The sequence below is a fragment of the Rhinolophus sinicus genome, chromosome 14, assembly GCF_057876585.1.
Source record: "Rhinolophus sinicus isolate RSI-liver-muscle chromosome 14, RSI-T2T, whole genome shotgun sequence".
Classification (NCBI taxonomy): Eukaryota; Metazoa; Chordata; class Mammalia; order Chiroptera; family Rhinolophidae; genus Rhinolophus; species Rhinolophus sinicus.
Window position 1 is genome coordinate 45710886 of NC_142514.1, and position 24832 is coordinate 45735717.

Consider the following 24832-nt stretch of genomic DNA (forward strand, 5'->3'; position numbering starts at 1 on the left):
CTGTTTGTTGTCAACTCCCAAACTTATAGGTCCACCCTCTCCCCAAATCCAGGCTTTTATATCTGTAACTGCCTACTCATCCTCCCTGCTTGCATGTCTAAAAGATATCTCAAACTTAGCATGTCTAAAACTGAATTCCCAATCCCCCTCCTGTATTTTCCCCTCTTACAGTCTTCTATGTCTTTGTAAATGGCAGCTTTCTTACTCTGTTTATACCAAAATCATTCAAATCACCCACGGTTCCTTTTTTCCCCCTCTCACAGCTTACATTTAATATATTAAGGAGTTCTTTGTTTTCATACTGATCACTTTTCACTCACTCTGTATGACCATCCCATCACCATTCCCTTTCTTCATGATTACTGCCTTTGTTCAAGCCACCATCATCTCTTGCTGGATTATTGCAGTGGCTTTCTCTTACCCCTGTGATATGTGAAGTGTAAGTCAGATCAGGGATTCCCTTTTTGAAAAAAAAACTTTCCAATAGCTTTCCATCTCACAAAGTAAAAACTGAAGTCTTCACAATGGCCTTTAAAAGTTCACATAGTCTGTCTTCATTCTCCACCAATCTGTAACTTTATCTCTTTACCTCATTTTCTACTACTGTACCCCTTGATCACTTCTATTCAGAGGCACTGGCCTCTTGTTCCTGGAATATGCTAGCTATGCTTCTGCCTTAAGGCATTTGCACTGGTAATCTTTCTACTGCAATGCTCTTCTCCCAGGTAGCTGCAGGACTTGGTTTCTTTCTTTAAGTCTTGACTTAAATGTTAGTTTCTCATAAAACCTTGCCTACCACCTTACTTAAAATTGCCTCCCCTCTCAGCATTTCCTATCCATCTTTCTCCCTGTTTTTCTTCGAATCACCATCTGGTGTGTCTTATATTTTATTTATTTACTGTCCATTTCCTTTTATTAGAGTGTATGCTCTCTGAGGGCAGGGATTTTTCTCCATTTTGCTCACTACTGAAGACTCAGTGCCATATAGTAGCAACTCAATGAGCATCTATTGAATGCATAAATGGAGTAGGCATTTGTAACTCGTTGAGATCTTGATAGCGATGTCAGAGATAAGACGACTGACCAGTGTGGGAGAAATTAGGGTAAATGTGTTTCTGAAAATAATTTTTGTAAAATTTAATGCATGTTCATTTTGGTTTTTTTCAGTTTACAGTTCTGATGTAATTGATAAACAGTGTGCTTCCATGGCCTCTGATAATACAGATGACAAAGCTGTTATTATTCTTGTTCCTGTTCGACTTGGTGGAGAAAGAACCAACACCGATTACTTAGATTTTGTAAAGGTAGGAACTGAGAGCTCAATTTTTTAAGGCAATGCTAGCTTATATGAAAATTACAGATTTGCAGTACTTTTTCTATTAAATGAGTAGTGATGATTTTATAGTTGTTTGATTATAAGGTTGACATTAGGATTTTAAATTTCAGTAGTACCAGATCAGATGTGATTTGAAGAGTACAGTGTTCTATGACAAAAGGAAAAGACTTATTCTTTGTAGCTAATTAAGGAGACACAGATGCAGCAAAAATCATAATTTGTCTACAGTTCCCATTATCTTTATTTGTGATTTTTTAAAAAGTATGTACCTTTGTTTATTCATAAAACCCACATTAAACTATATTGAGTAATTATTGAAACAAACTGACTTTTCTGTTACTGCTGCATTCTCAGTTTGTTTCCTGTGCCACCATAAGGTCAATAAGAAGTTAGAATGATTATTTATATAGATAGAAATGATGAAGATAGTGTGGGGGAGGTTCCAACTTTGTTTTCTTCATATTAACCAGTTAAAAATCTGTTCTCTTTCAGAATACACAATTCTCTTTTTTAAAAGAACCTTTTTTAAAAGAATTATGTTATCTTGTTTTGGGCACCAAGACATTCAGTTGTCACAAAACTTTAACTTTTGAAATAATTAGTTTCTGGTTAAGATGATAGTATTTATATTGTTTTCATATTTTTAATAAAAATTCTCATTTTTTTCAAGGCCAGAGATGGAATTCCTTTTTAAATGGAGTGTTAGTGGATATAGTAATCTTGAAATAAAGTCTAGGTTTGTCTTTTATGATTCAGTAACAATTTGTTCCCCACATGAAGCATTAATCCCATATTGTGGTCCCTACGTATCTGGTGGAAAATATATCCACAGGCTAAATTGTGCTGATTCTAAAAATCTAGAATACTTGTTTTCAATACATAGCACATGGAAGTCTTCTAGCTGGTATATTGACTTCTAGTAATAGTTGTTAAAATTTTGCAGGCACACTTGTTACTAATAATACCAATACTATAATATTTATATTGTTAATGTATGAATCCTCTAGATAGCAATGGGGTTTTGATTTTGAACATATGGGTTCTTTATTAGTGTTATTGGTGCAATGTAAGAAGTCCCAAACCATTTCATGTAGAGAATCCATTGAAGGTTTCAGACTTGTGGCAAGTTGTCACGGCTTAGTAGGTTCTAACCAAATCTGAACTGGATTCCCTCTACCTTTTCTACTACCATGAGATTAGAAAATGAGGCAACCTTGGAACTGACTCTTTTAGCCAAAACCTATTGCTTGTGCAAAGGGCTGCAGATGGCTTTGAGGCGTTTTCCATCTGGCTGAGGTCTTTGCTGTTTGGTGGTATTGATAGTATTTATCAGATGGCAGACTGCCTAATGCTCTTGAGTGAGTCATTGGAGCCTGAATTGTGGTGAAATGAGCCATGATTAGCTGTTAAAGTGATCCTCAGTACCTAGGTATCGGAGTTGCTCAACAAGTACTTGCTAACTTTAATATTTGTATGACATTTGCACTACAGATTTATCTCATTTGCCCTCACAATAGCTAGGAACTAGATTGTCTTTACAAAACAGAAAAGACAGAGAGAAGTGAAGTGATATGTTCAAGTTTAGATAGCAAATTGGTAGCAGAGACTAAAACTTTTGTTTTTAATATTTTTCCTTAAAAATATGGACTTTTAAAAAAGGTAACATTTGTTTCAGCTTCTACTAATTTAATTTATACTATAGTCCACTAAAATGAAAGAGCAGTGACTATTGAGACAGTTTACTTTTTCATTTATCAGGTAAAATTAACTGAGTGAAGTAGATTATATACTGCTAGGTGTTATGCTGGGTCAGGGATTGGATCAAAAGCCAAAATGACAGCATGTAAAGAATTATTCACTTAGAAGTGAAAATATAGTGTGTCTGACAGCTCAAAAAGAAAAATAAACGTCTTCCTCTCCCTCTTCTTCCTCTTCTGTTTCCCCTTCCTCTTCCTCTTCTCTCTCCACCTTCGCCACCTTCATCTCTACCCCATGCCTCGCTCTCCTTCTTCCCTCCCCCACTGTTTCCTCCTCTGTCTTCGACAGCAGTTGTATTTTTCCCTGCCAAACCGTTGTATATAATACTCTCTAAAATTCACCATTCAGTTGTATTTTTCAAATTTATTAATCAAGTTAATTCCACAGTATTTCAGAGATGGTACCTTCTCCTGCTACATTTTGTGAGAAGAAAGAAATTTGGTGTTGTGCTTTACCAGCCCTTCCCACAGGAAGTTTATTTATTTATTTATAGCTTTTTAAAGGACCTGGAATGAGGAGAATCCAATATGTTCTCTTTCTTCAGCAAGACAAATTAGGACTTTCCTTTTTGACTGATTACTTCAGTCTTATTTATTGCTTCATGGATACAGCTCAATAAATACTCACCAGTAGATAACTGTGAAGAAGCTTTTTTAAGAACTGAAAAGTGTTTCAAGTTTCCAAAGATACAGCCTTTTATATGTAATGGCATTCCAGCTCCTAATCTGCTTCTAAGTGTTTATTGCTAAATCTGCGATAGTCCGTCGCAAAGGAAATATAGATGTCAAGAACCAAAGTCTTTCTTCCATTACTTGGAATCATTCTTCTTCTGAGGAGAATCAGTCCTGACTCTTGCAATATATTTTTTTCTTTCTTTTCTCTTCTGTGAGGGACTTAGAACTTTCATTTCCTCGTGGGGCCCTATGTCATACACATTGTGTTTCAGCTGATCAGATTACCTCACTATCTAATTGTGTTAAGGATTTTTATTTAGGGGGAAAGCAATAGACTCATTTATGATAAATATCTTTATTATCAAGTGTGTTTTTTCTTTTTGTTTAATAATTTAATCTTATTTTTTAGTTAGCTCTAAAATTTTAATCTAATATGCCTTCTCTATTTTTTCTGTTGCTGTTCTCCTTTCTGAAAAAACCTATATTTTCACAAAACTAAAAATATACAGAGCCGTTTCTTAGAAGGTTATTATTTATAACAGTGAGAACCTGAAAACAATTTAAATATTCATAATGGGGGTTTTAAAGCACACTTTGTTACCTTCATAAAATAGACTATTTTAATCATTAATATAATATAATATAATATAATATAATATAATATAATATAATATAATATAAAATATAATATAACATAGATCGATACTTATTGATAGGAAATAATGTTTATGATGTAAATGACAAAATTTACAACAGCGTACATTGTATGATGCCACATATATAAAATTGTGTTTGTAAATCTATAGATGAAGATAGGTAATATAGATATATGTTAACGAGATTTTCCCCCAGATCTTATGATGAGCTCTGAGTATTGAGATGTTGGGAAATTTTTATTGTGTGTTGTTATTACAACAACCACATACTACTTTTGAAAAAATAATTAAGCTTAAACTGCTATGGTTTGATTACTTGTTAAAGGAATAAAAAGCATTTGTTTATGTATTCTTTATTTTTATATCTTTGGGATTTCAAAACATCCTGTCATTTATGAGAAGGAAAGTTTAACTATTGTTTAATACTTTGGGAGATTTATAACATACACTTTATCATTATTAGTGTTTTCTAATAATGTATCCTAAAATGAATGCAAGAACTATTGACAAGACATTAATTGATTCCACTGGACATGTTTTTAATGACATGCTTTTTTTAAAGGTATAGAGTTATTTGGCCCAGCTTAAATAGAGCTCTGCTTAGAATAGATGCTGAGGGGCATACTAAATAATTTATTGAGGTATCCCTGATATTTTATGATTAGTAAAATAAATCAATTTTAAATACAATAGTAATTATTATTTTCCTTGGATTAAAATGTTTTCATTAATCTTTATATTTATTCCAAATGAGGTAGCATAAAAAAAAAATCTGTCAAATAAAATGCCATCGAGATGGTATTTAGTTTGGATTCTAAGACTCAAAGGTTCAATGAAAACAGTAACAAGGTCAAAGAACTATTTGTAGCATTTCAAAAAGCCTGGTGAGAATACTACATTGGTCACAGTAAGGCTGCTCCAGCAACTGAAAGGCCAGGTGTTGGGCTTTGGCAGGAATTTTATTGCCTTTATGTGGTAATGTTGTCTATCTCTATATCTGATGTATAGTAGTTGTTTAATGTTGTTGAGTGACATGCTGATCAGAGTATTTGATTTAGTCATGCTAATGTTGAGTGATTTAAAGAAGAGGGAGGGTAGTTTGATAGACAAAGGATTTCAGAACAGGAGGGCAAATGTAATACAAATAAAACTGGTGGTGAAAAATTTGGGAATGACTAATATTGGGAATACAAATTTGGTTGTTTTGAATAATTACCATTAATTTCCTGACTCAAATCTGATTTAATTTCTTTGGCAGGGCATTTTAAGCCTTGAATACTGTGTGGGAATTATTGGTGGCAAACCAAAACAGTCATATTACTTTGCTGGATTTCAAGGTTAGTGATTTAGTAAAATATATTTCCTCATTGTTTTCTTTTAAAAGTCAGAAAGTTAATATGGGATCATCTGGAAGCAGGATGATTAACAGAGCAAAATGAGTACCTTATAAATTCATCAGCCCTCCCATAACCACTCATTTGTCATTTGGTCCACAACGTAATTGGATTCTGTAAAATGTATGTTTAATTTCTGTTATTGCATAAACAAGGCATAATTTATTGGTTTCACTAAACTTCAGAAGACATTGCTTTCACATTCTGGCAGTTGCTATTTACATATTTACTTTTTTACCAGGTTTAGTGGTGCTAGTTGATGATAAAATGACAAGCAATATGTTCTTCCTGTCAGGATAAAGTAGTGCAATACATTTTTCATGTGCAAACTGTAGAATATAATTGTGTGTTTGTGAAAGTAATTTTATCACCAAAAATTAAATGACAGTCTCATCACTTTATAAAAATTCTGCTTATACAAGCATATTTGATTATGCAAAAGTTAATCTGTCCTGTGCAAATCTATGTTTCAGTCAATGAATATCAGTTTGGCAAGCTGTTACTCCCAGATTTTTTTCAGCTATTCTACATAGAAATTGGATTGTAAGCTGTGTAATAATAAGGTGTTTTTTGAATTACTTGTCTTCTGTTTTGCCCTTGTAGATGACAGTTTGATTTACATGGATCCTCATTACTGCCAATCTTTTGTAGATGTCAGCATAAAGGATTTCCCTCTTGAGGTACTATGGATTAAGAGCTGTTTTCTTATCATATGATGCAAACCCTGATTATTTAGAGATGTGTTAGGCAGCTATGCTTTTATGATATTACAACTACAGGTTAATAATCAATATTTTACAAGTTTGTAAAACCATAACCCATACCATGGTCAAAGGTTAAATAATTTGTAGCTGAATTTTAATTTATGATATACTTTCTTCTCCATTTATCTCTGTCTCTAACTTGTTAGATACCCCAGCCCTACCAAAATAAATGATCAAGCCGTCAAGTAATTTTGTAGATAATGTAGCTGAACAGTACTGAGGAATAAAAATGTTAGGCATGTTTTAGAAAAGAAATAAAGGGGAAACAAAAGAAAAATAAAGAAGATGATGGAGTTGGGTTAGAATGATAAGGTAACTTAAGAAGACTATCTGCTAAACTATTTTGCATAGTAATTAAAGTAATTCTTTTGTATAGTAATTAAATCTTAGCCTCTAGCTAAGAAGTTTTTAAGAGCTTAGTTGGGTTTCTAATACTTGTTTTAGCTTTGATTTCTTAACATCTTTTCCTTTGTGTTGGTCATCTTGTGAGCCAGTATTTTAATTCAGAAAATTTGCGTGAGACATAATTATTACATTGTTTTGGTTCTTGTTTTCCCAGTTGATGCTTTTATAGAGTTTTAAAATAATTTAAATCACTTGAGTGGCATAGATTACTTGACAAGTTCGAAGTATGGTTTAGTACTTTTAGTAATAGCTTGCTAGCTAATGGTAGTATCTAATAGTATTTCACAGGTAGATTATGAAAACATCAACTGCATGATTAAAATCTGATTCAGAAAGATACATTATAAAACATTGTAGCATCTTTTGTAAACTATTACCTCAACGAAAGTGCAAGCATCTTGAGGCTAAAGGTCAGGTTTGCTTTCTACTTTCTTCCTTCATAGTATCTTGCATGTGAACCTTAATAAATATTTCTAGTTGACTAATTGATGCCACAGGAGGTACTAGAGAATTGTGCTATGTGAACCACACTGTAGTTCTTTTTCTACTGCGGTGTGGTCTTGTGACGCTGAGTCCTATGTCTAAGTTACATTTCTAGTGTGTATGTGCCAACTTGACTCCTTAAAAAAAGTAGATACTTGAGATTCAGATGGAAAATTATTCATAGTGTTCTAGTATTATCTAAAATAGGCAAATTAAAAGATTATTGGTGTTCATTATTTTGGCAAGTAGAGAGAGACTAGTTATCTGATATTTTGAGAGACTACCAGGATGCCAGGTGAATTAATATCCTAGTTATGTCTACACAATCAATATTAGAAAGATTGCCATTCATTATTGGGAGGTTGTTGCAACACTTTACAAGTGAATCAATAAAAGCTTGAAGTAGGGTGGTGGTAGTGAGAATGGAAAAGAAGAATTGATTTTAAGAGACTTTCTAAAGTAAAATTTGGTGGAATTAGGTAACTTCTTAAATTAAATGCGTAGAAGCATTTATTTCTTATGCATTGAGACACCAAGGAAGTAGGTTTAGATGTTGCATTTTTAAGATGCTGCTAGACTTACTTCAACCTGTCTGGGTAATTCCTCTGGACAATTTTTCATTTTTCTTAAATCAGGGATTTATCTCAGATTATTTATTGAATAGCATCATTTATTTTCCCATGAGAGTATAATATAAAAAATATAGCAAGTTATCTATCTTTGTACAGAAATATAATTTTACTTTCTGCTTTTTATCATATTTTAAGCTTAACAGGCTCCAAGTGGAGATTTTTTAACTACCCTGTATTACTAACCATCCTTGCCTTGTTGTATTGGTTGTGTGTTTATGTGCTATTGAAATTTGCTGTTGTTTGATGTAATGAATTATATGCACATTCTAAAACCACCCTTATACCTCAATTATTAAAATTATTTTTGAAAGCAACTTTTTTTTTTGGATAAATACTTCTTTTGGTCAGTCGATGGAGAAATTAAAATCTTAGACCTTTTACCTGATTCTGTGTAAACAATTGCTATGAATAATTTTAAGTGAGCGTCCTGAATCCAATAGGATTAAGAAAATTTTAAAAGTAGTATATCAGAATATTTGAGATTGAAGAAGAGATTTAGCAGGTTATATCCTGTGTTGTTCTTCTGGCATAGAATTCCTGTATGTCTAGAGTTGAATATTTAAAAATTTGAAACCTAATCAGACCAAGGTATTTCTTTCTTTTTAAACTATGATTTATTGAGCTCATTCTATGTGCAAGATACCGTCCTAAGCACTCTAGAGTCCTCTTGAACTTTTTCTTATCTGTAGTTGCAAATGCTTTGATTATATACATTTGTATTAATTTTTAATTCTTGTGACATTTTCCTATAAAAATATTAGTATATATATACTATTGGATTCCTATACTTTTAAGATAATCTTCCTCATCTTTAGTTATCTTCACTGAGTTTTTAATACTGTGAAGTGAATGTAAGTATGCAGTCATATTTACATCATAAATTGAGCAGTGGGGATATGCCAGGGCAATCCTTGGTCCAGATTGAGGAATAGAGCTTATGGTTTAATGCAAGGACATATTATAATGTGTAAACTCATACTCTATGATTTTCAGATAGAGAATGGAGTTCAAAGATGCAGCGTGAACAACCTTAAAGGAAAAGTCATGAAAGGACAACATGAAATTAGAAGGGAATGAGAAGAAGAACTCTAATAGGCCTTAGCAATGAGGGCACGTTGACTTGCAACCCGCATTGTCAATGGTTAGGACAGGCAGAGTTGTAACTGTTAGGCTGAGAGGACTAGTGAATATATATATTTCAACTCTATAAAGTATATATGTGTTTATATACGTATATAAAATATGTTTTTATTTGTGTGTGTGTATGCATTTAATAAGTTAAGATTTCATAAACCAGAGACTATTGCTTCATGTTATTTATGTGATACTTTGAGAATGACCAGTTTTAACTCCTACAAATACCAAATTCTATTCTAGTATTAAGATAATATTCTATTACTGTAATATTAATATTCTATTAATAAGATAAGACTCATTAGCAGACATGTTAGTCTGTTCTAATTCCTGGGCCCCTAATTTCAAGTTTCTGGTTTTAGAAAGTTCATACAGTGGTGACTATTTTAATCTAGTGAATTTAATCCTAGTAAATTCAGAGACTAGTCGCCTTAAAGCTATTAGAATGATGTGATGTGATTAGATAGATGGATGAGTGAATTCATCAGTGAAAGATGTACCCTTTATGAATTACACATGTGAACTGCAGTTATTAATAGTAGGAAGTGCTTATTAGTAAGGGATTCTTTAACTAAGGAAGCTTCATGTAAATTGCCACACCTAAAAGTATTTCATTATGTTTGTATGTTTAGGTCATAGAATCCACTATTCCAAATAATAGGCTTAGAGCCCTGCCTAGCATTTAATATAGGTGCGTAGTAACTATTGTTAAGGCAATGAATAGTTTTGAAACATGAAATAAAGGAGAATTCACTCACTTTGACCAGTTCTCTCAGAAGTATGTTTCATTGTCACAGATTTGTATCTAGTGAGCTCTCCCTAAAATGTGGGTGTGAATTAGAAACTGCTAGCCTTACCAATAATTAGAATTTTCAAAATTAAAAAAGAAATCGTAAGTGCATAGCTCAAAGAATGATCACAAACTGACCATAGCCTAGTAATACCACTTGGGATAATATTTGGAAGTGATTCTGAATTATAAATTAATGTTGGCTTGAATTCAGAATCTTCATGGGTGAACAAAGGAATATAATTTTAAGTTTAAATGATATCATATGCCTCTGTAGCATGAATCCTTGTTCGTAACACCCAATAACAATTTCAGTTTTCAGTGATCAAAGATTTATATCTATGTTTTTGTGAATAGTTAAAAGAGTTCTTTGTAGATACCAAAACAATCATGAATAACAATTTAGTAAGTTTGCATTACCATCTATGATAATTGAAGCAATACAGTGGAATACTGCAAAGCATATTCCGGTTTATTCTCATTGTTTCTTACATGAAAACTTTAAGCAATACTTTAGAACAATATAGGGCGCCCTTGTACATGAGTTAAAAAATATTTTTTTGGACCTTGTACAAACTTTTGACCCTTCTTTCTTATCCCCCAGGAGTAAAAAACTAAATAAATATTCCTTTTTATTGGCTTGGGAAGGAGTTGGGCAAATGACTGTTTTTAGATACCTTGTATAAAGAATAATTTTTGGAAACATTAACCTAGCGAGCTCTGTGCCTTATAGACCAGTATACTCCTGTATATTGTTAACTAACAAGTTTACTTAGCTCTTCTATGCCTTTCTAGATCTGTTTTTAATATCCCCTTATAAACAAAACAGATGAAGCAATGTTAGAAAAAGTTCAACTAAGACAATACTTGTGTTGACTGATACCCTGGAGGTTCCAGTTTAGCTAGTTGGATCTCACTATATAAAGTAAGTGTTAGCTAAGCATTTAGTAGAAGTCATAGTTTTGAAAACACATTTGTTTGGTCTATGATGTTGGATTTGAATCTTATGTGTAATTGAACTATCCATAAGGGAATAAGAAGCGGCTTGGACGTATGCATGTTGCATACCCTCTGATGTTAATATGGGATACTAAGTGGATCAGTAGGACGTACAGGGAGAAAAAAGATGATTTTGATTGATTCACCAAAACACAGCAAATGGGAAAGCCTGCATTTTCCCATATCTTGACAGGTAGTTTCAAGTGAAAATCCCTTAGTTTTAGGCACCAAATATAGAGAAATTTTAACTTTTTAAGTTCAAATTCAGCCTAGATTGTTTTTCTTTTTTTAAGGAGGGTGCAGCTCACAGTGGCCCATGCGGGGATCAAACTGGCAGCCTTGGTGTTATTAGCACCTCGCTCTAACCAACTGAGCTAACTGGCCACCCCAAGATTGTTTCTTAATTGAGCTTGTTCTTTAATCCGAAAATATAAACTATACAGCAAAGAATTTCCCACACCTGTCTCCCATCTGCCAGTTTTATTCCTCTCCCTTAAACTTGTTAATTTTTGTATATCCTTACAGAATTTATGCAAATATAAACAAATATGAATATATATTGTTATGGCTCTCCTTTTGTCCATAAACATCTTTTCTTTTATACGTACAAAAAAGACTTGGTAGCATCAGTGATTTTTAGGGACAAGATCTATGAGCATTCAAAGAGTAAAAAAAAAAAAAAAAAAAAATATTTAAAACAAAGTACCAGATTGTGGTAGTGAAGAAAAAAACGATTGGAATCATTAGCTTTGTATTCTGCGCTTTTCTTACTTTTGTATTGTCTAAAGATTCATACTCTACTCATAGCCATATCCCAGTAGCAAGGGTAGAGACTAGAACTGCCCCCCCAGCCCATTTACATCTGTGGCGCTGTGACCACTTGAGAAAAGAGAACTAAAGGGACAGGAGGGAAGGTAAGAAGGAGAGCAAGGACCATAATAGAGCAGTTTTCACTTGTGTCCTGTTTGGGAATAAACATGAACTTAATGTGCAGTAGAAGAGTGGGTTGGAAGAATGTGCAGTTATGTACTAATTGTGTCAATTGCCAAAACTCTCAAGTTGACTTCTTTTCACTGTGGAACATTTACATGAATCTGTCTATTTGTTTAAAAAGTCATAATATCCTTATTAAACACACTAAAAAATTTTTAACAAAATTTTCACTGTGGAACATTTACATGAATCTGTCTATTTGTTTAAAAAGTCATAATATCCTTATTAAACACATTAAAAAAATTTTAACAAAACGGACTTAATTGTACTTTCATCGAAATGGCTAACTTGATTCTAAACCTTGTATTAGCTTATTCATCTCTTTCAGTGGCACATTTTTCTTCCTTTCTACAAGTGTTAGAAATGCATACTACTTTGACACATACTCTTTTACAGAATGGCACTAATGTCACATAAGGTGGATGTTTGATTAATTGAATATACCCGGTGCTGGCTGTCATATTTTACAGCTTTGGAAAGCAGGAAGGCCCATCTGCATTGGATAGGCTAAAACACTATTTGAAAAACATGTTTATAGTTTTGAAAAAAGCTAGATGGCAAATTTTAAATGAAGTAATCTTGTAAGTACTTATGTACATCAAATAAAAATAAATTAATCCTAAAGAACTTTTAAAATTACAGACATTCCACTGCCCTTCTCCCAAAAAGATGTCATTTCGAAAAATGGATCCTAGCTGTACAATAGGATTTTACTGTCGAAATGTTCAGGACTTCAAACGAGCTTCTGAAGAAATCACTAAGGTACTGTTATTTAAAATATTATAATAATGTTTGTAAATGACCTAATTTTTATTAGAGATAGCCTATAAAAAGACAAAGATCTGTAAATTATGATACATTTGTTAAGTTGCCCTTTGGGTGTTAATATTAGGAATATTGTGAAGGAGAAAATGAAACTATTTGGGGATTCCTAGCCTCTGATACTGATGAAACCAACTAGGTAGTAGTGACCAGTTGAGAGTATTGATTGGTCCACTAGGTGGCACTGTTGAAATAAAAATCCCTTTGCAAAGGCATTACGTTATATGGGCAAGCAATTTGGTTATATTTTATTTGAAGAAGATTTTAAAAGGGCAGTACCTTAGGGGGTAGAAAAAAAAATTAATGAAGTATTTGATCAAGCCAAATTGTGCATTATTTCTTGTTAGTTCAAGTGCTTCTTTGATTTTTTTAAAAAGAAAAATGGTATTTTTGGATTTCTCAGAACTGCTTTATCAAATGAGCTGTGTTGTTACCTTCCAATAAGCTTGTCTAATCTGATCTATTGTACTTATAGGATCTTTGAAATAGGTTTATTTAACTCCTTCTCATTATCTTTAAACTTCTGCGTTTTTCTGCTCCTTGAGTACAGTACTGCTGAAACATTTATAGAGCCTCAAGGATTGTCTATATTTTTAGTGCTTTAGAAAGTCAAAAAGATAACTTATTTGGGAAGTAAGCATAACTGGATGGGCTGGTTTATTAGTAACAATAGCTATAGGTTACCATTTTATGGGTAAGTAAAACCAGTACTAGAATCACTTTTGGGAATTTTAAACTTGAGCTCAAAGATAATAGTACCTTACGACTACTTTACTTACAGTTAATTTTTTCAGGAAAATAGACATAGTGGGTTGAAATTTGATTTTTATAATGCAAAAATAAAATGAAAAAGTTAAATAAAAAGTTTCGTATAAGCTAGGTTTAGTTTACTTGACCTAAAAGAGGAAATTTAACAGAACCATGGCAGAAAAATGAATGAGGAGAAAAGGAGATATATGAGAACCTTCCTTTATTCTTCATTTCTCACAGTTGTCGTCTTTCTCAACCTGGAAGGGCAAGTGAACATAACAAAATATGTATCCTCTTCTTTCCTCCTCTTTTATTACTTAAAATTAGTAATAGTTGTATATTTTAGTTTGATAATTCTGTGTCCTTATAAAATATTATGGATGTGCTAAAATATACAAATCTAAGTGATGTTGTAATATAGATACTGATGAATATTTTCCATTAAAAAGTTCCATTTTTTCTGCTTCTATTTTATTTTCTATCTAGGTTAAAATAAGTCTATTTAGAACAGTAAAGTGGTCTACTCCTGGAATAGAAACAAGTTATTATAACCAAGTTGAAAAAACAAGATTCGCAAATGAGTTGCATGTTGATATTTTCTGATTAAAAACAGATGGTTTTGTGGTTTTTACATTGATAGTTATGATTTTTACATTGGAAAACTACTTAGAAATCATTGCTCTTGATGCATCAGAGTAATATGCAATATGAAAGCAAAGAGAAACAATATTGAAATATCATTTGGAAATACTGAGAATTTTGCCAGAGTCAATTAACTTTGCTTTAATAAAAGTGTTCTTAAGTTGATAGCTTTTTGCAGCAGTATCAAAAACTCACTTTGTCAATTAATAACTTGATCATTAACTAGTGCTTGGAAGGTTGTAAATTAAGCAGTTTTCCTTTGCTTCCTAAAAAAAAATGAATTTGACATTTTTAGTAAAACAGTTCTTTTTTTCTCTTTAAAAATGAAAACAACTTAAAATTACTTGTTTGTAGATAAGGATGTATTTTGAGTTTTCTTATTTTGAAAATGAAGCTAGATAGTGTAGATTCTAATGTTTAATTTGTAATGCTATGTGAATGAATATTCTAAAGTCTTAAATACGTGATTTTTAAAATGTTAATAAAAATTGTTAAATTAATTCAATTTTAGCAGAACTCAGTTCAGCAAGGATCTGAGTAACTATCATATTGAAAGCATAAAATGACCAAGACATAATCTTTACTTTTTTTTTAAACTTTATTAATGAATCCAGTGTTTTTTGTTTTGTATTTTAAAATTTTTTTATTGGGGAATATTTGAGAATAGTGTGTTTTTCCAGGGCCCATCAGCTCCAAGTTGTTGTCCCTCGATCTAGTTTTGGAGGGTGCAGCTCAGCTCCTAGTCCAGTCACCATTTTCAATCTTAGTTGCAGGGATTGCACCCCACTATCACATGGGGGAATTGAACCAGCAACCTTGTTGTTAAGAGCTCGCGCTCTACCCAACTGAGCCATCTGGCCGCCTGTAAATTTCAATTACATATGTAATTTTTTTCCTTAAGCTCAGTGGTAGCACATGGGTATTTTTATGTTATTCTTTGTATTTTTGTGTGCTTGAAATTAATAAAATCAGTATATTGTTAAAGTACAAACTTCTTCAGCTTGGCATTCAAGACTTTCAAATATTATTCCAACCTCTTTTCTGGCTTCCTCCTTCACTAGTTCCTACAGCAGTGTTTCTCAAGCCTTGGACATTTATATACATCCTTCATTATCTTTGCTATGTATGCTGTCTCAGTTATGATTAATGAATATTTTCTTTTCATCATTTTTAACTTAAATAGCCTTGTCCAAATCAGTAATAAATAGGAAACTACATGTATGATATTACTGTTATATTTTTCTAATATTAATATAAACATACACTCATAAGTATTAAAGTATTTGTCCCAGTGCCACCCAACAACATCAGCAGTGGTTCTCAGATTTGATGTGCAAGGTTACTTGGGAGGCTCATTAGAAATGCAGACTCCCTTCCGGGACACACCCCTAGAGATTCAGGCAGTCAGAGGACAGAAATTCTGCCCTCGATGTATCCTTGGCACCTACCAAATTGGACTATTTGCCATTCTCTAGACAAGCTCTACATTTTTCTCTTCTGGTACCTTTCCTCTTCTTACTTCCTCTGCTTGAAGTACACTTCCTTCTCCCGAAGCCAACAGAAATTAAGCCTAAACTTTCAGGCCCAAATTAAATAGCACCATCACAATAAAGAACTTTGATTTGGATGAGACATCCTTCTCATTTCAACACCCTTCCTTCCCCTATCAATTTATTTCTATTTCTATGGTGGATGCTTATCATAGTCAAGGTAATAGATGTCTCTTGTCTTATTCCCCTCTTGAACTATATACTACTTGAGGGCAGAAGCCTTATATGTTGATCAAAAAATTAATTTAGTCAACAGATATTTGAGTGATCTCACCCCTACCATTTGACCAAAACTCCTTTTCAGGGTCACTGATGACCCCACATTGCTAAGTCCCTTGGTCATTTCTTAGTCTTCCTCTTACTCATCCTGACATTAGCATCTCACATAGATGAAAGTCCCCTGCACCTTTCTTACACCTTCTTCATTTGGCTTTCAGGAGCAAAACTGTCTTGGTTTTTCTCATTCTTTGCTAGTTATTCCTTCCCAAGTCTCCTTTGCCTGCTCTTCTCCCCAACCTCTTAATGTTGAACTACCCCAGGGCTTAGTCTTTGGTTCTCATGTCTTCTTTATCTTGGTGACCTAGCTCATCTAGTCCCATAGCTTTAAATATCAATTGTAAATCAATTAAAACCAAGATCATTACCCCAAACCTCTCTTCCAAACTATAGATTTTATATGTCCAACTGCCATTCAACACTCTTTGTATGTGATGTGCATATCCAAAACCAAATTTCTGATTTTCTTTTTAAACCTGTTCCATTCATAGTTTTCCTCATCTCATTTGAGGGCAGTTTTGTCCTAGCTGCTCAGGCCCAAAGCTTTAGAGTGATCCCTACTTTCTTTGTGTCTCTCGTATCCCATAACCAATTATATGTTCAAAGTACATCTAGAATCAGACCACTTTTCATGCCTCCCCTGCTATTATCCTGGTCTGAGCCACCGTCATGACTACAGTGGCCTCCTAATTAGTTTCTAAGCCCCTCTGCAACCTATTCTCAATGTAGCAGCCCAGATAATCCTTTTAAAACATAAATGGAATCATACCATTCCTCTCCTAAAAACCTGCCTTGACTTCCCAGTTTACTTAAAAGTTACGAAGTTCTCACCATATTTTCCAAGGCCGTGGAGGATCTGTGTCTCCATGCCCTTCCCCCTTATCTCAACGTCTCATCTCCCATTTTGCCTCGCTCTCATTGTGCTTTCACCATGTAGGCCTCCGTGCAGATCCACTAACCCAGCAGGCAGACTCCTGTCGTAGAGCCGCTGCACCAGACTGGGATGCTCTTCCCTCAGGTATCAGCCTGGCTGACGCCTTCACCTCCTTTCACTCTTGGCTTAGATGTCTTCTCCTCAGTGAGGCCTAATTGGACCATTTTGTTTAAAAATGCAGTCTTCCCCACCATTCCCTCTTACTTTGTCTTTTTCCTTTTTCCTTAGCACTTATTACTTTCTAATACACTGTACAATTTACTTATCTATTACGTTTATTATTATCTGTCTTCCCCAGTGGAATATAAAGTACACAGCACTGTTTTGCCTGTTTGGGTCACACTGCCTGATGTAGCTCAAAGCTCTCTTCCTCTCTCTCCCTCCCTCAATGTCTCTAAGTAGTTAAATCATGTTGTTACTTTTGTGTTCCTTTTTTTGGTTCCTGCATGGTATATATGTGATAAAAAGTTACCAATTGTGATTGTAGGTTGTCCATTTCTCCTTTAAGTTCTCTTTTTGTTATATGTATTTTGAGACTGTTATTAGTTATATACAAGTTTGGGTTTGTTTGGTCTTCTTATTGAATTGACTTCTTTTATAATTGTATGACTGTCTAACTTTAGTAATATTTCTTTTCTTAAAGTCTATTTTTTGTGCTTTGTTGGAACATATTTTAATCCTACATATATTTTAAATTCCACGAGGCATTGTGTTTTAAACAGTCAACTTGACTTGGAAAAAAGTCCTGGAAGTACACACTGTTCCCCAATAAAGTCCTATTCCCCTTCCCCAATAAAATCTTAAAAAAAAATAAAAATAAAAAAATAAACAGTCAATATTACCCTTTCTGATGTCATTTATTCTTTTTTATATTACTCTGCTTCATTCTGGGATCATTTTTCTTCTCTCAGAAGAACTTCCTTTACTATTTCTTCTATTGCTGTTTTCTGGTGATAGATTTTCTATTTTTGTTTGTTTGAATACATCTTTATTTTGCCTTCATTAAAAGAATTAAAATAATTACAACCTTACCAGAGAGTTGTAAATAGAGTACAAATAATTTTTTGTCCTGAGCCCTTTGAGTAAGTTGCCAACCTGATGCCCATCACCCTTGAATAACTGAGTGTACAGGTCCTACAAAGACATTCTCCTACCTAACTACAATACAACTGTCAAAACCAGGAAAGTAGCCCTGTATATAATCACCACGTAATCATCAGAAGCTAGTCACGTTTTTCTAATTGTCCCAGTAATGCTCTGCATAGCAAGAGGATCCCATTCAGAATAAATATGTTGTGTTTATTAATCTTGAATCCTTTTTAAATCTAGACCAGTTCCTCATCTTTCCTTGACTTTCATATGACCTTGATATTGTTGAAGATTACAGGACACTTTAGGGTTTTTTGTTTTGTTTTGTTTTTTACAAGATACTGTGGAAATTTTTGTAGCATGTCCCCTCGGTTTGGGTTTGTCTGATGTTTCCTCATTATATTTTCAGGTTATGTAGCTTTGTCACATATATCACAGCAGTGCTGCTCTATGTTCTTACTGCACCCTGGTGGTTGGCACATGATTTCAATGTGTCCCTTTATTAGTTATGTTAACTTTGATCACTTGATTAAGGTGGTTCCAATCTGGCTTCCACACACCCAGTAGACCAGAATGACTTTCCTACCCCATGGATGCTTTTTTTTCTCTAGCCTCATCTAGTGGCTTTAGAAATGAATTGTTTGTGAAGGGAAGGGAAGAGGAAAAGCTTGCCTTTATTGTTGAAGGATGTTTTCACTGAGTAGAATTCTATCTTAGCAGTTGTTTTGTTCAGTACAGTGGAATAAAAGGTGTTTACTCCATTGTCTTCTGGCCTTTATTATTTCTTGATGTTTGTACCTCTCTAAGATTTTTCACTTCTTAAGATGAGCTTGTTTTGGTTGCTCTCAGGTGCTTTCCAATAGTTGCTGGCTTTTCCTACTTTATTTGTTTCTTGTAATTGTTCTTGGTGGCAGGATTAATCTCATCCTGGCCCTCTAAATAATTATATTTACAAAATACTTGTTTTAGCTATTTTTAAGTTGTAAGATGTGACTATAAAATTATAAAGCCCCATTTTAAAAAGCAACATAAAATTAGTTTTATTTCTATATTTCATTGGAATTTTACCACAGGAGTACTGTTTATAGAAAGGAGCATAGTTTTAGCTTATATCCATACAAAGAAATGTTGTTATTAAAGTAAATTATAAAAGTAAAATAAAGTAAACCAAGTGAAAATAATTTAGTTACTCTCTAAATGCAACTCCATTTTTCCATGGACTCAGGTCTTAAAACTCAGTACTCAATCCGGATACCTTGCTCTATGTCTTACTCCATGTCCAATTCATCAGCAAATTCCATCATCTCTCCTTCAGAATATATTTAGAATTTGGTAACTTCTTACCACTTACCAGTATTACCCTCATCCACCATCCTAGCTTCCTTAGGATTATCGCCCCAGTTCTGCTTCCTTCTAGCATCTAGTGTTGCTGTTGAGAAGTTTGATGTCATTCTGAATTCTTTTCCTCTGAATGTGAACATTTTTCCTCTCTCAAAGGTTTTGGGTTTGAATTCCATTTCCACCACCCCATTCATACCCTTGGCCGCATTCCTCAACCTCTTTGTACATTAGTTTTCTTATGCAATGAAAATTAATAGCTACCTCGCTCTGTGGCCTCACTATGAGGAGTAAATGATTTACTAAGTGAATGTCTGATTTATAGTAGGTACTATATAAAGTGTTAGCTATTATCTGTACCTAGTATTCTGAAACTTCATTATGTGTCTTGGTTTGCATTCTTTTTCATCAGTTGTCCTGTTTCCTTCCATTTTGGGAAGTTTTCTTTAAATTGAAAAAAACAAAAAGCCAATATTATTTCCTCTCTTGTTTTCTTCTTTCTTTCTGGAACTCTTATTATACAGCTGTTGGACCTTCTGAATTGTTCCTCTAATTTTCCTTTTTTCTTCTGTTTTTCACGTCCCTTTTTATTTTGTACTGGGAGATTTCCTCTACTTTATCTTATAACTCTTCTATTGTTCTTAAATTTCAATTATGATATTTAAACTTCTAGGAGTTATTTTTATTTTTCTATTATTCTTTTTCATAGTATTCTCTTCTTTTTTTAATGAATTCATTGTTTCCCCTTCTCCCCAAGGAAATTAATTATAGTCATTTTGACGTTTACTTCTCCTTTTACCATTTATGTTTATGGACTCGCTTTTTTAAAAATTTTGTTTTAATCTTCCAGTTTTCCATTAGATGCTTTCCCTCAAATGGCTGGTCATCTGTGTCTGTTTATATTTGAGTGAGGGACTGAGAAGCTGAGTAGAGGTTCTGTGAGGCACTGAAAAGCTGAGTAAAAGTTCTGTGTGTTGAGCTTTTTAGCTGGTGAACTTGCCTTTTCATTGGGTGACCCCCAAATCTTAGTAAATGGTGATCTTTCCTCTAGCGTTGCTTAATTTTTTCAGAGAAAGGTTCTTCCATCTGCCTGTAGAATGTATGTTGCCTGCTGGTGCTCCAGGAATAGGGAGTGAAGGATGTCGAGGGCCCTACAGTTTAGTATTTTAGACTGTCACTTAATTCCTAATCTTCTGTAGTCATCACTGTGCCTGGTGTGCTGGAGTTTATAGCTTTATTTGTTGTTTTCCAAAGAATAAATCTTTATTTTCCTGTGTGTAGGATGACTGGTGGGCAGTGAAGAGGGGTAGTGGTTACAAGGAGGGACCTGGGAATTGAGTCTATATGCAGGCTTTCAATCACTTTCCTTGTTTTCAGTTTGTGTCTCACTCCTGTTTTTGTGCCTTTATGTACTGTTCCTCTCCAAGGACTGCAGGATGAACTTGCTCATCTTTCACAGGTTTCCTTCCAACACACATCCCTCCTAGGCCCTGAACTTAGATTATATCTCCTCTGCACGGCTGTCTTGTAAAGGGCCTGATGTTATTTTTTTTATCTTATCTCATACCCCTTTTCTTCCTCTTTTTTTCGCTTGTTACCAGCCTAATGATGATCAAATAAAATACCCCTGTTGAATGATCAACTTACTACCTAATGCTGGCATTGAAGGCCAGAAAAATCTCCAATAAAAATGTATTAGGAAGTTAATCATTTCGTTACGGAATGGATATCAACACATGAAAAAATATTTACACATGGCCAGTTGTCCTATAGCTACAGAACACAATTTATATTACAGCCATTGAGTCCTAGAGATTCAAGAGATCTTAGAGGTTATTCAATCCAAGGCTAACATTTGTTGAGTCCTTTTCATACTGTGCTAAGCACATTATATATGTTACCTCATTTAATCCACACAAGATTGTTGAAGTAAGTAGGTATCTTCATTTTATAGATGAGGAATCTTACACTTACAAAGGTTCAGTAACATTCATAAAAGTCACGACTAATAAATAAGTGGCAGGGCTGAGATTCAAACCTCAGGCAGTTTTAGCTTGAGAATATGTGCTCATAAGCATTATTCTATACAGTCTCCTATTTATACATCAACCCATGGTCCAGACAGTTGACTATCTAATCTTTATTTCAGGTAATGGTGATCTAATTATTTCCCTTGGAGGTTTTTTTCCCCATTTTTGTACAGACTCTTATCGTTAAAGAAGCTTTTCCTATATTGAGTTGGAATCAGCCTCCATGTAACTTTTACTCCTTTGTTTCCTAGAGTAAGAGAATAAGTTGGCTTCCTCTTCTGGGGCAAAATTCCCATTTTCTCCAATGATACATAATTTCCCATACCCATCGCTATTTTGCTAAAATGTCTTTTTGAAAACACTTGAGTGTTTCAGGTCTATGTTCATGATTATATTTCCCCTCCATCTAGTTCTGTATTCTCCAAGTGAAATCTGAAGAATATTTTTCTTTCATAGGTTTTTTTTTTTTTACCTCTGGGATTTGATGATAGCAACTCAGATTTCTTTTAAAATCTTCAGGGACTTAAAATTTAGTTGGGAAGACATGAAATGGATACTAAAATGACACTACAAAAGTATATTAAAAATGCCAGAAGACTAATATTATGACAATAATATCAATAGTGATAATAGCCAATATGTAAGATGCCAGCCAATCTTCTAGTTACTTTACATGTATTACCTGACTTAATCCTCATAGCAACTCTGTGAAGTAGAGGCTATTATAGTGACATTTTACAGTGAAGGAAAATGAAAGTCAGGTTAAGTAACTTGTCCAGGATCACACAGTTTATAAGTATCAGCCAGATTTTGTCTGAGATGAAGTTCCACAGTCCATGTTTGTAATCCTTACACTACACTAGAAAAATCTATAGGACTTCGGAGAAAGGAGTAATCACAGTGGACCAACGTACTGATCAGTGGAACTTTGGCTGAAACTTTAAGGACTGTGCAATCAGGAAGGAAATATGAAGGGCAGCTATGTGATGGAAGCATCCTGAGCAGAAACACTAAGGCAGAATGTCACAGGAAGTTTATGGTAGAAAGTGATGAGGTGGAATGTTGAAAGGAACAATGGAACTTAAATCACTTGCTAATGCGGCGAACTGGGGCCTCTGTGATCTGGCTTCTGTGTACCCCTCTTCCCCTTGTCCTCTACCCTGAGCCACACGGGCCTTCTTTCTGTTCTTTGAACGTGCTTCGCGTGCTGGCGTCCTAGGCCTTTGTACCAGCTGTTTTTTTTGCCTGGAGTGCTCTTCTCCAAGAATTCTGCTGTATGACTCCTTATTGTCTGTCATTCCGGCCTCAGCTTGGCCTTTTCTGACCACACAACCTGCAGAAACCTTTCTTACCACAGTGCCCTGTTTTATTTTCATGGTGGTTCTTCTCTCTGAATGTTGTGCAAGTGCAAGTGCTACCAGTGTCCAATAGCTACCTCTCTTTCTTTTTTGCTACGAGAATCCTGATTTTATTTGGGATCACAGCGTGCCCACCCAAATTCTCATTTTTCTTGGGCTGCCTTGTATTTAGATACAGTTTGGCTAGTGAAATATAAGTGGATGTGTGCTGGGAGTTCCTGGGAAAGCTTTTGCTCTTCTGATGGAATGGTAAATATGGATGCAATGCCGTCACTGCCCTTCCATCCACCGCCCCGCCTGGAATGCAAACTCAACACCTGGCATTTCATCATGAGGGAAAGGCCCAGGGAATTGTAGAAACTTTGAAAAACTCAAGTAGCAATGTCAGACTTTCTCTTATGTGATAAAACAATTTCTGTTACTTAAAGCCATTATTAATTGTTTTTTATTTTGTTTTTGTTTGTCATTTGGCAACAAAAACGATTTCTAATTAATATAAATTATGTTACCTGTGATAGAAATAGGGAAAACTGGAAAGGAGCTAATTTTGGAAGGAAGAAATGATCATTTTATTTTGGTATGATCAATTTGAGTTGATGTTGCAACACGTCTCCACTTACTGGAGGAGGCGGTATAATATAGTGGATATAATAGAACCAGGCTGCTTAAGTTTAATTCCTGGCTCTGTCAGTCACTAGCTGTGTGAACTTGCACAAGTCACTTAACCCCTCAATATTTCAGTTCTCTCATCTGTAAAACATGGCTGGTAATAAAGCCTAACAGAAAAATGGTTGGAACTGAGAGTAGATAATATTTTTAAGAGAGAGAATATAGAATATATAGAGTCAAGGATCAATATAATTGATTAATATCTGCATTTTGGAATGCAGGAACAAGGGGAGTCAATGAAGGAGAAAGAAGAAATAGGTCTGAAAATAGGAAATCTGAAAGCAAAATGTTACAGAAATCAAGGGAAATAAATATTTTTGGAAAGATGCTCAGAAGTATTGATTGCTATAGAAATATCAAGAGAATAAGCACTAATAAAAGGCATTTTCATTTTCAGACTAGAAGAGAGTATTTTCAGTATAGTGAGGGGTAAAAGTTGGGTTACGGCTTTTAATCTTAAATCTGTAAGACTTTACAGATTTAAGATTGAGTAGTGAGGAGAGAGAGTGAAGTTAACATCACGTGTACATCTAACTTCAGCTCAACTACATGAACTCAAAATAAAACAGGTAATGCATTTTTCCAGTGGTACTCTATTACATACTGTACGTTACTATATTCTGTACTGTATTACACATGTGTACATGGTACTGAACAGGGTTATATACACATAATTCTGTATAGTGCCCTTTAGACAAATTAAAGGCTTTTTGAAGGTGATTTTGATTATATTGATTTTACCTATCTTTGTTTTTTGTGTTATGGTCTGACTTTAGAACTTAGCCCCTACATTCAGTGTAGCTCCACTGTGGTGAATGTAGACCACATAGGTATAGCCTTCTCTGGACTGGGTGTAGTTTTACATACGTGCTGTCACAGACTAGTGGAAAAGGTCTGGCCTGGGGAGAAGTGCTCATCTCCTGGTCTGTTTCTGTTCTCACAACTGCTAGCATTATGATGGAAGAAATTGTTTACCTTATGTTCTCCAGCTTTTTCCTTTGTAAATTCTGAAACCTGTCAACTTAGTACATAGGGAAAATGTAATAAAATATTTGTCCTTCTGAAAAGAAATCTATGATTTGTCTTTTAGGTAATAAAGCCATTTCCTGTATCTCTGACTATATTATTAAAATAGAACAGAGGACTTGCCTATTCTAAAGTTATTGTTGAGCAAACCACCAAAGCCCCTTTTGGAAAGCAACTATAAGATAGTAAATTTAGTTATCTTAAATTCTAAAAAAAGAGTTCTTGCTGTTCAAGAAATACATGTTAGAAAGTTTGGAAAATAGAAGTATAAAAAAAATCACTAATTCTTTCATTCAGAGATCACTTATATTTTGTTGTATTTCCTTCTAG

At 34.1% G+C, this 24832-nt stretch overlaps 1 protein-coding gene across 7 annotated transcripts in view; it reads left to right on the plus strand.

The window, feature by feature from the left end:
- Nucleotides 1-24832, plus strand: part of ATG4C (autophagy related 4C cysteine peptidase) — a 64626-nt gene that overhangs the window by 37209 nt on the left and 2585 nt on the right. For all 7 annotated transcript variants that reach the window (XM_019731427.3, XM_019731407.3, XM_074334838.2 and 4 more), the window contains 4 exons: nucleotides 1168-1304; nucleotides 5683-5761; nucleotides 6422-6498; nucleotides 12661-12780. In XM_019731427.3, coding sequence (XP_019586986.2) covers nucleotides 1168-1304; nucleotides 5683-5761; nucleotides 6422-6498; nucleotides 12661-12780 — 413 coding nt within the window. The remainder of the gene's footprint in view (nucleotides 1-1167; nucleotides 1305-5682; nucleotides 5762-6421; nucleotides 6499-12660; nucleotides 12781-24832) is intronic.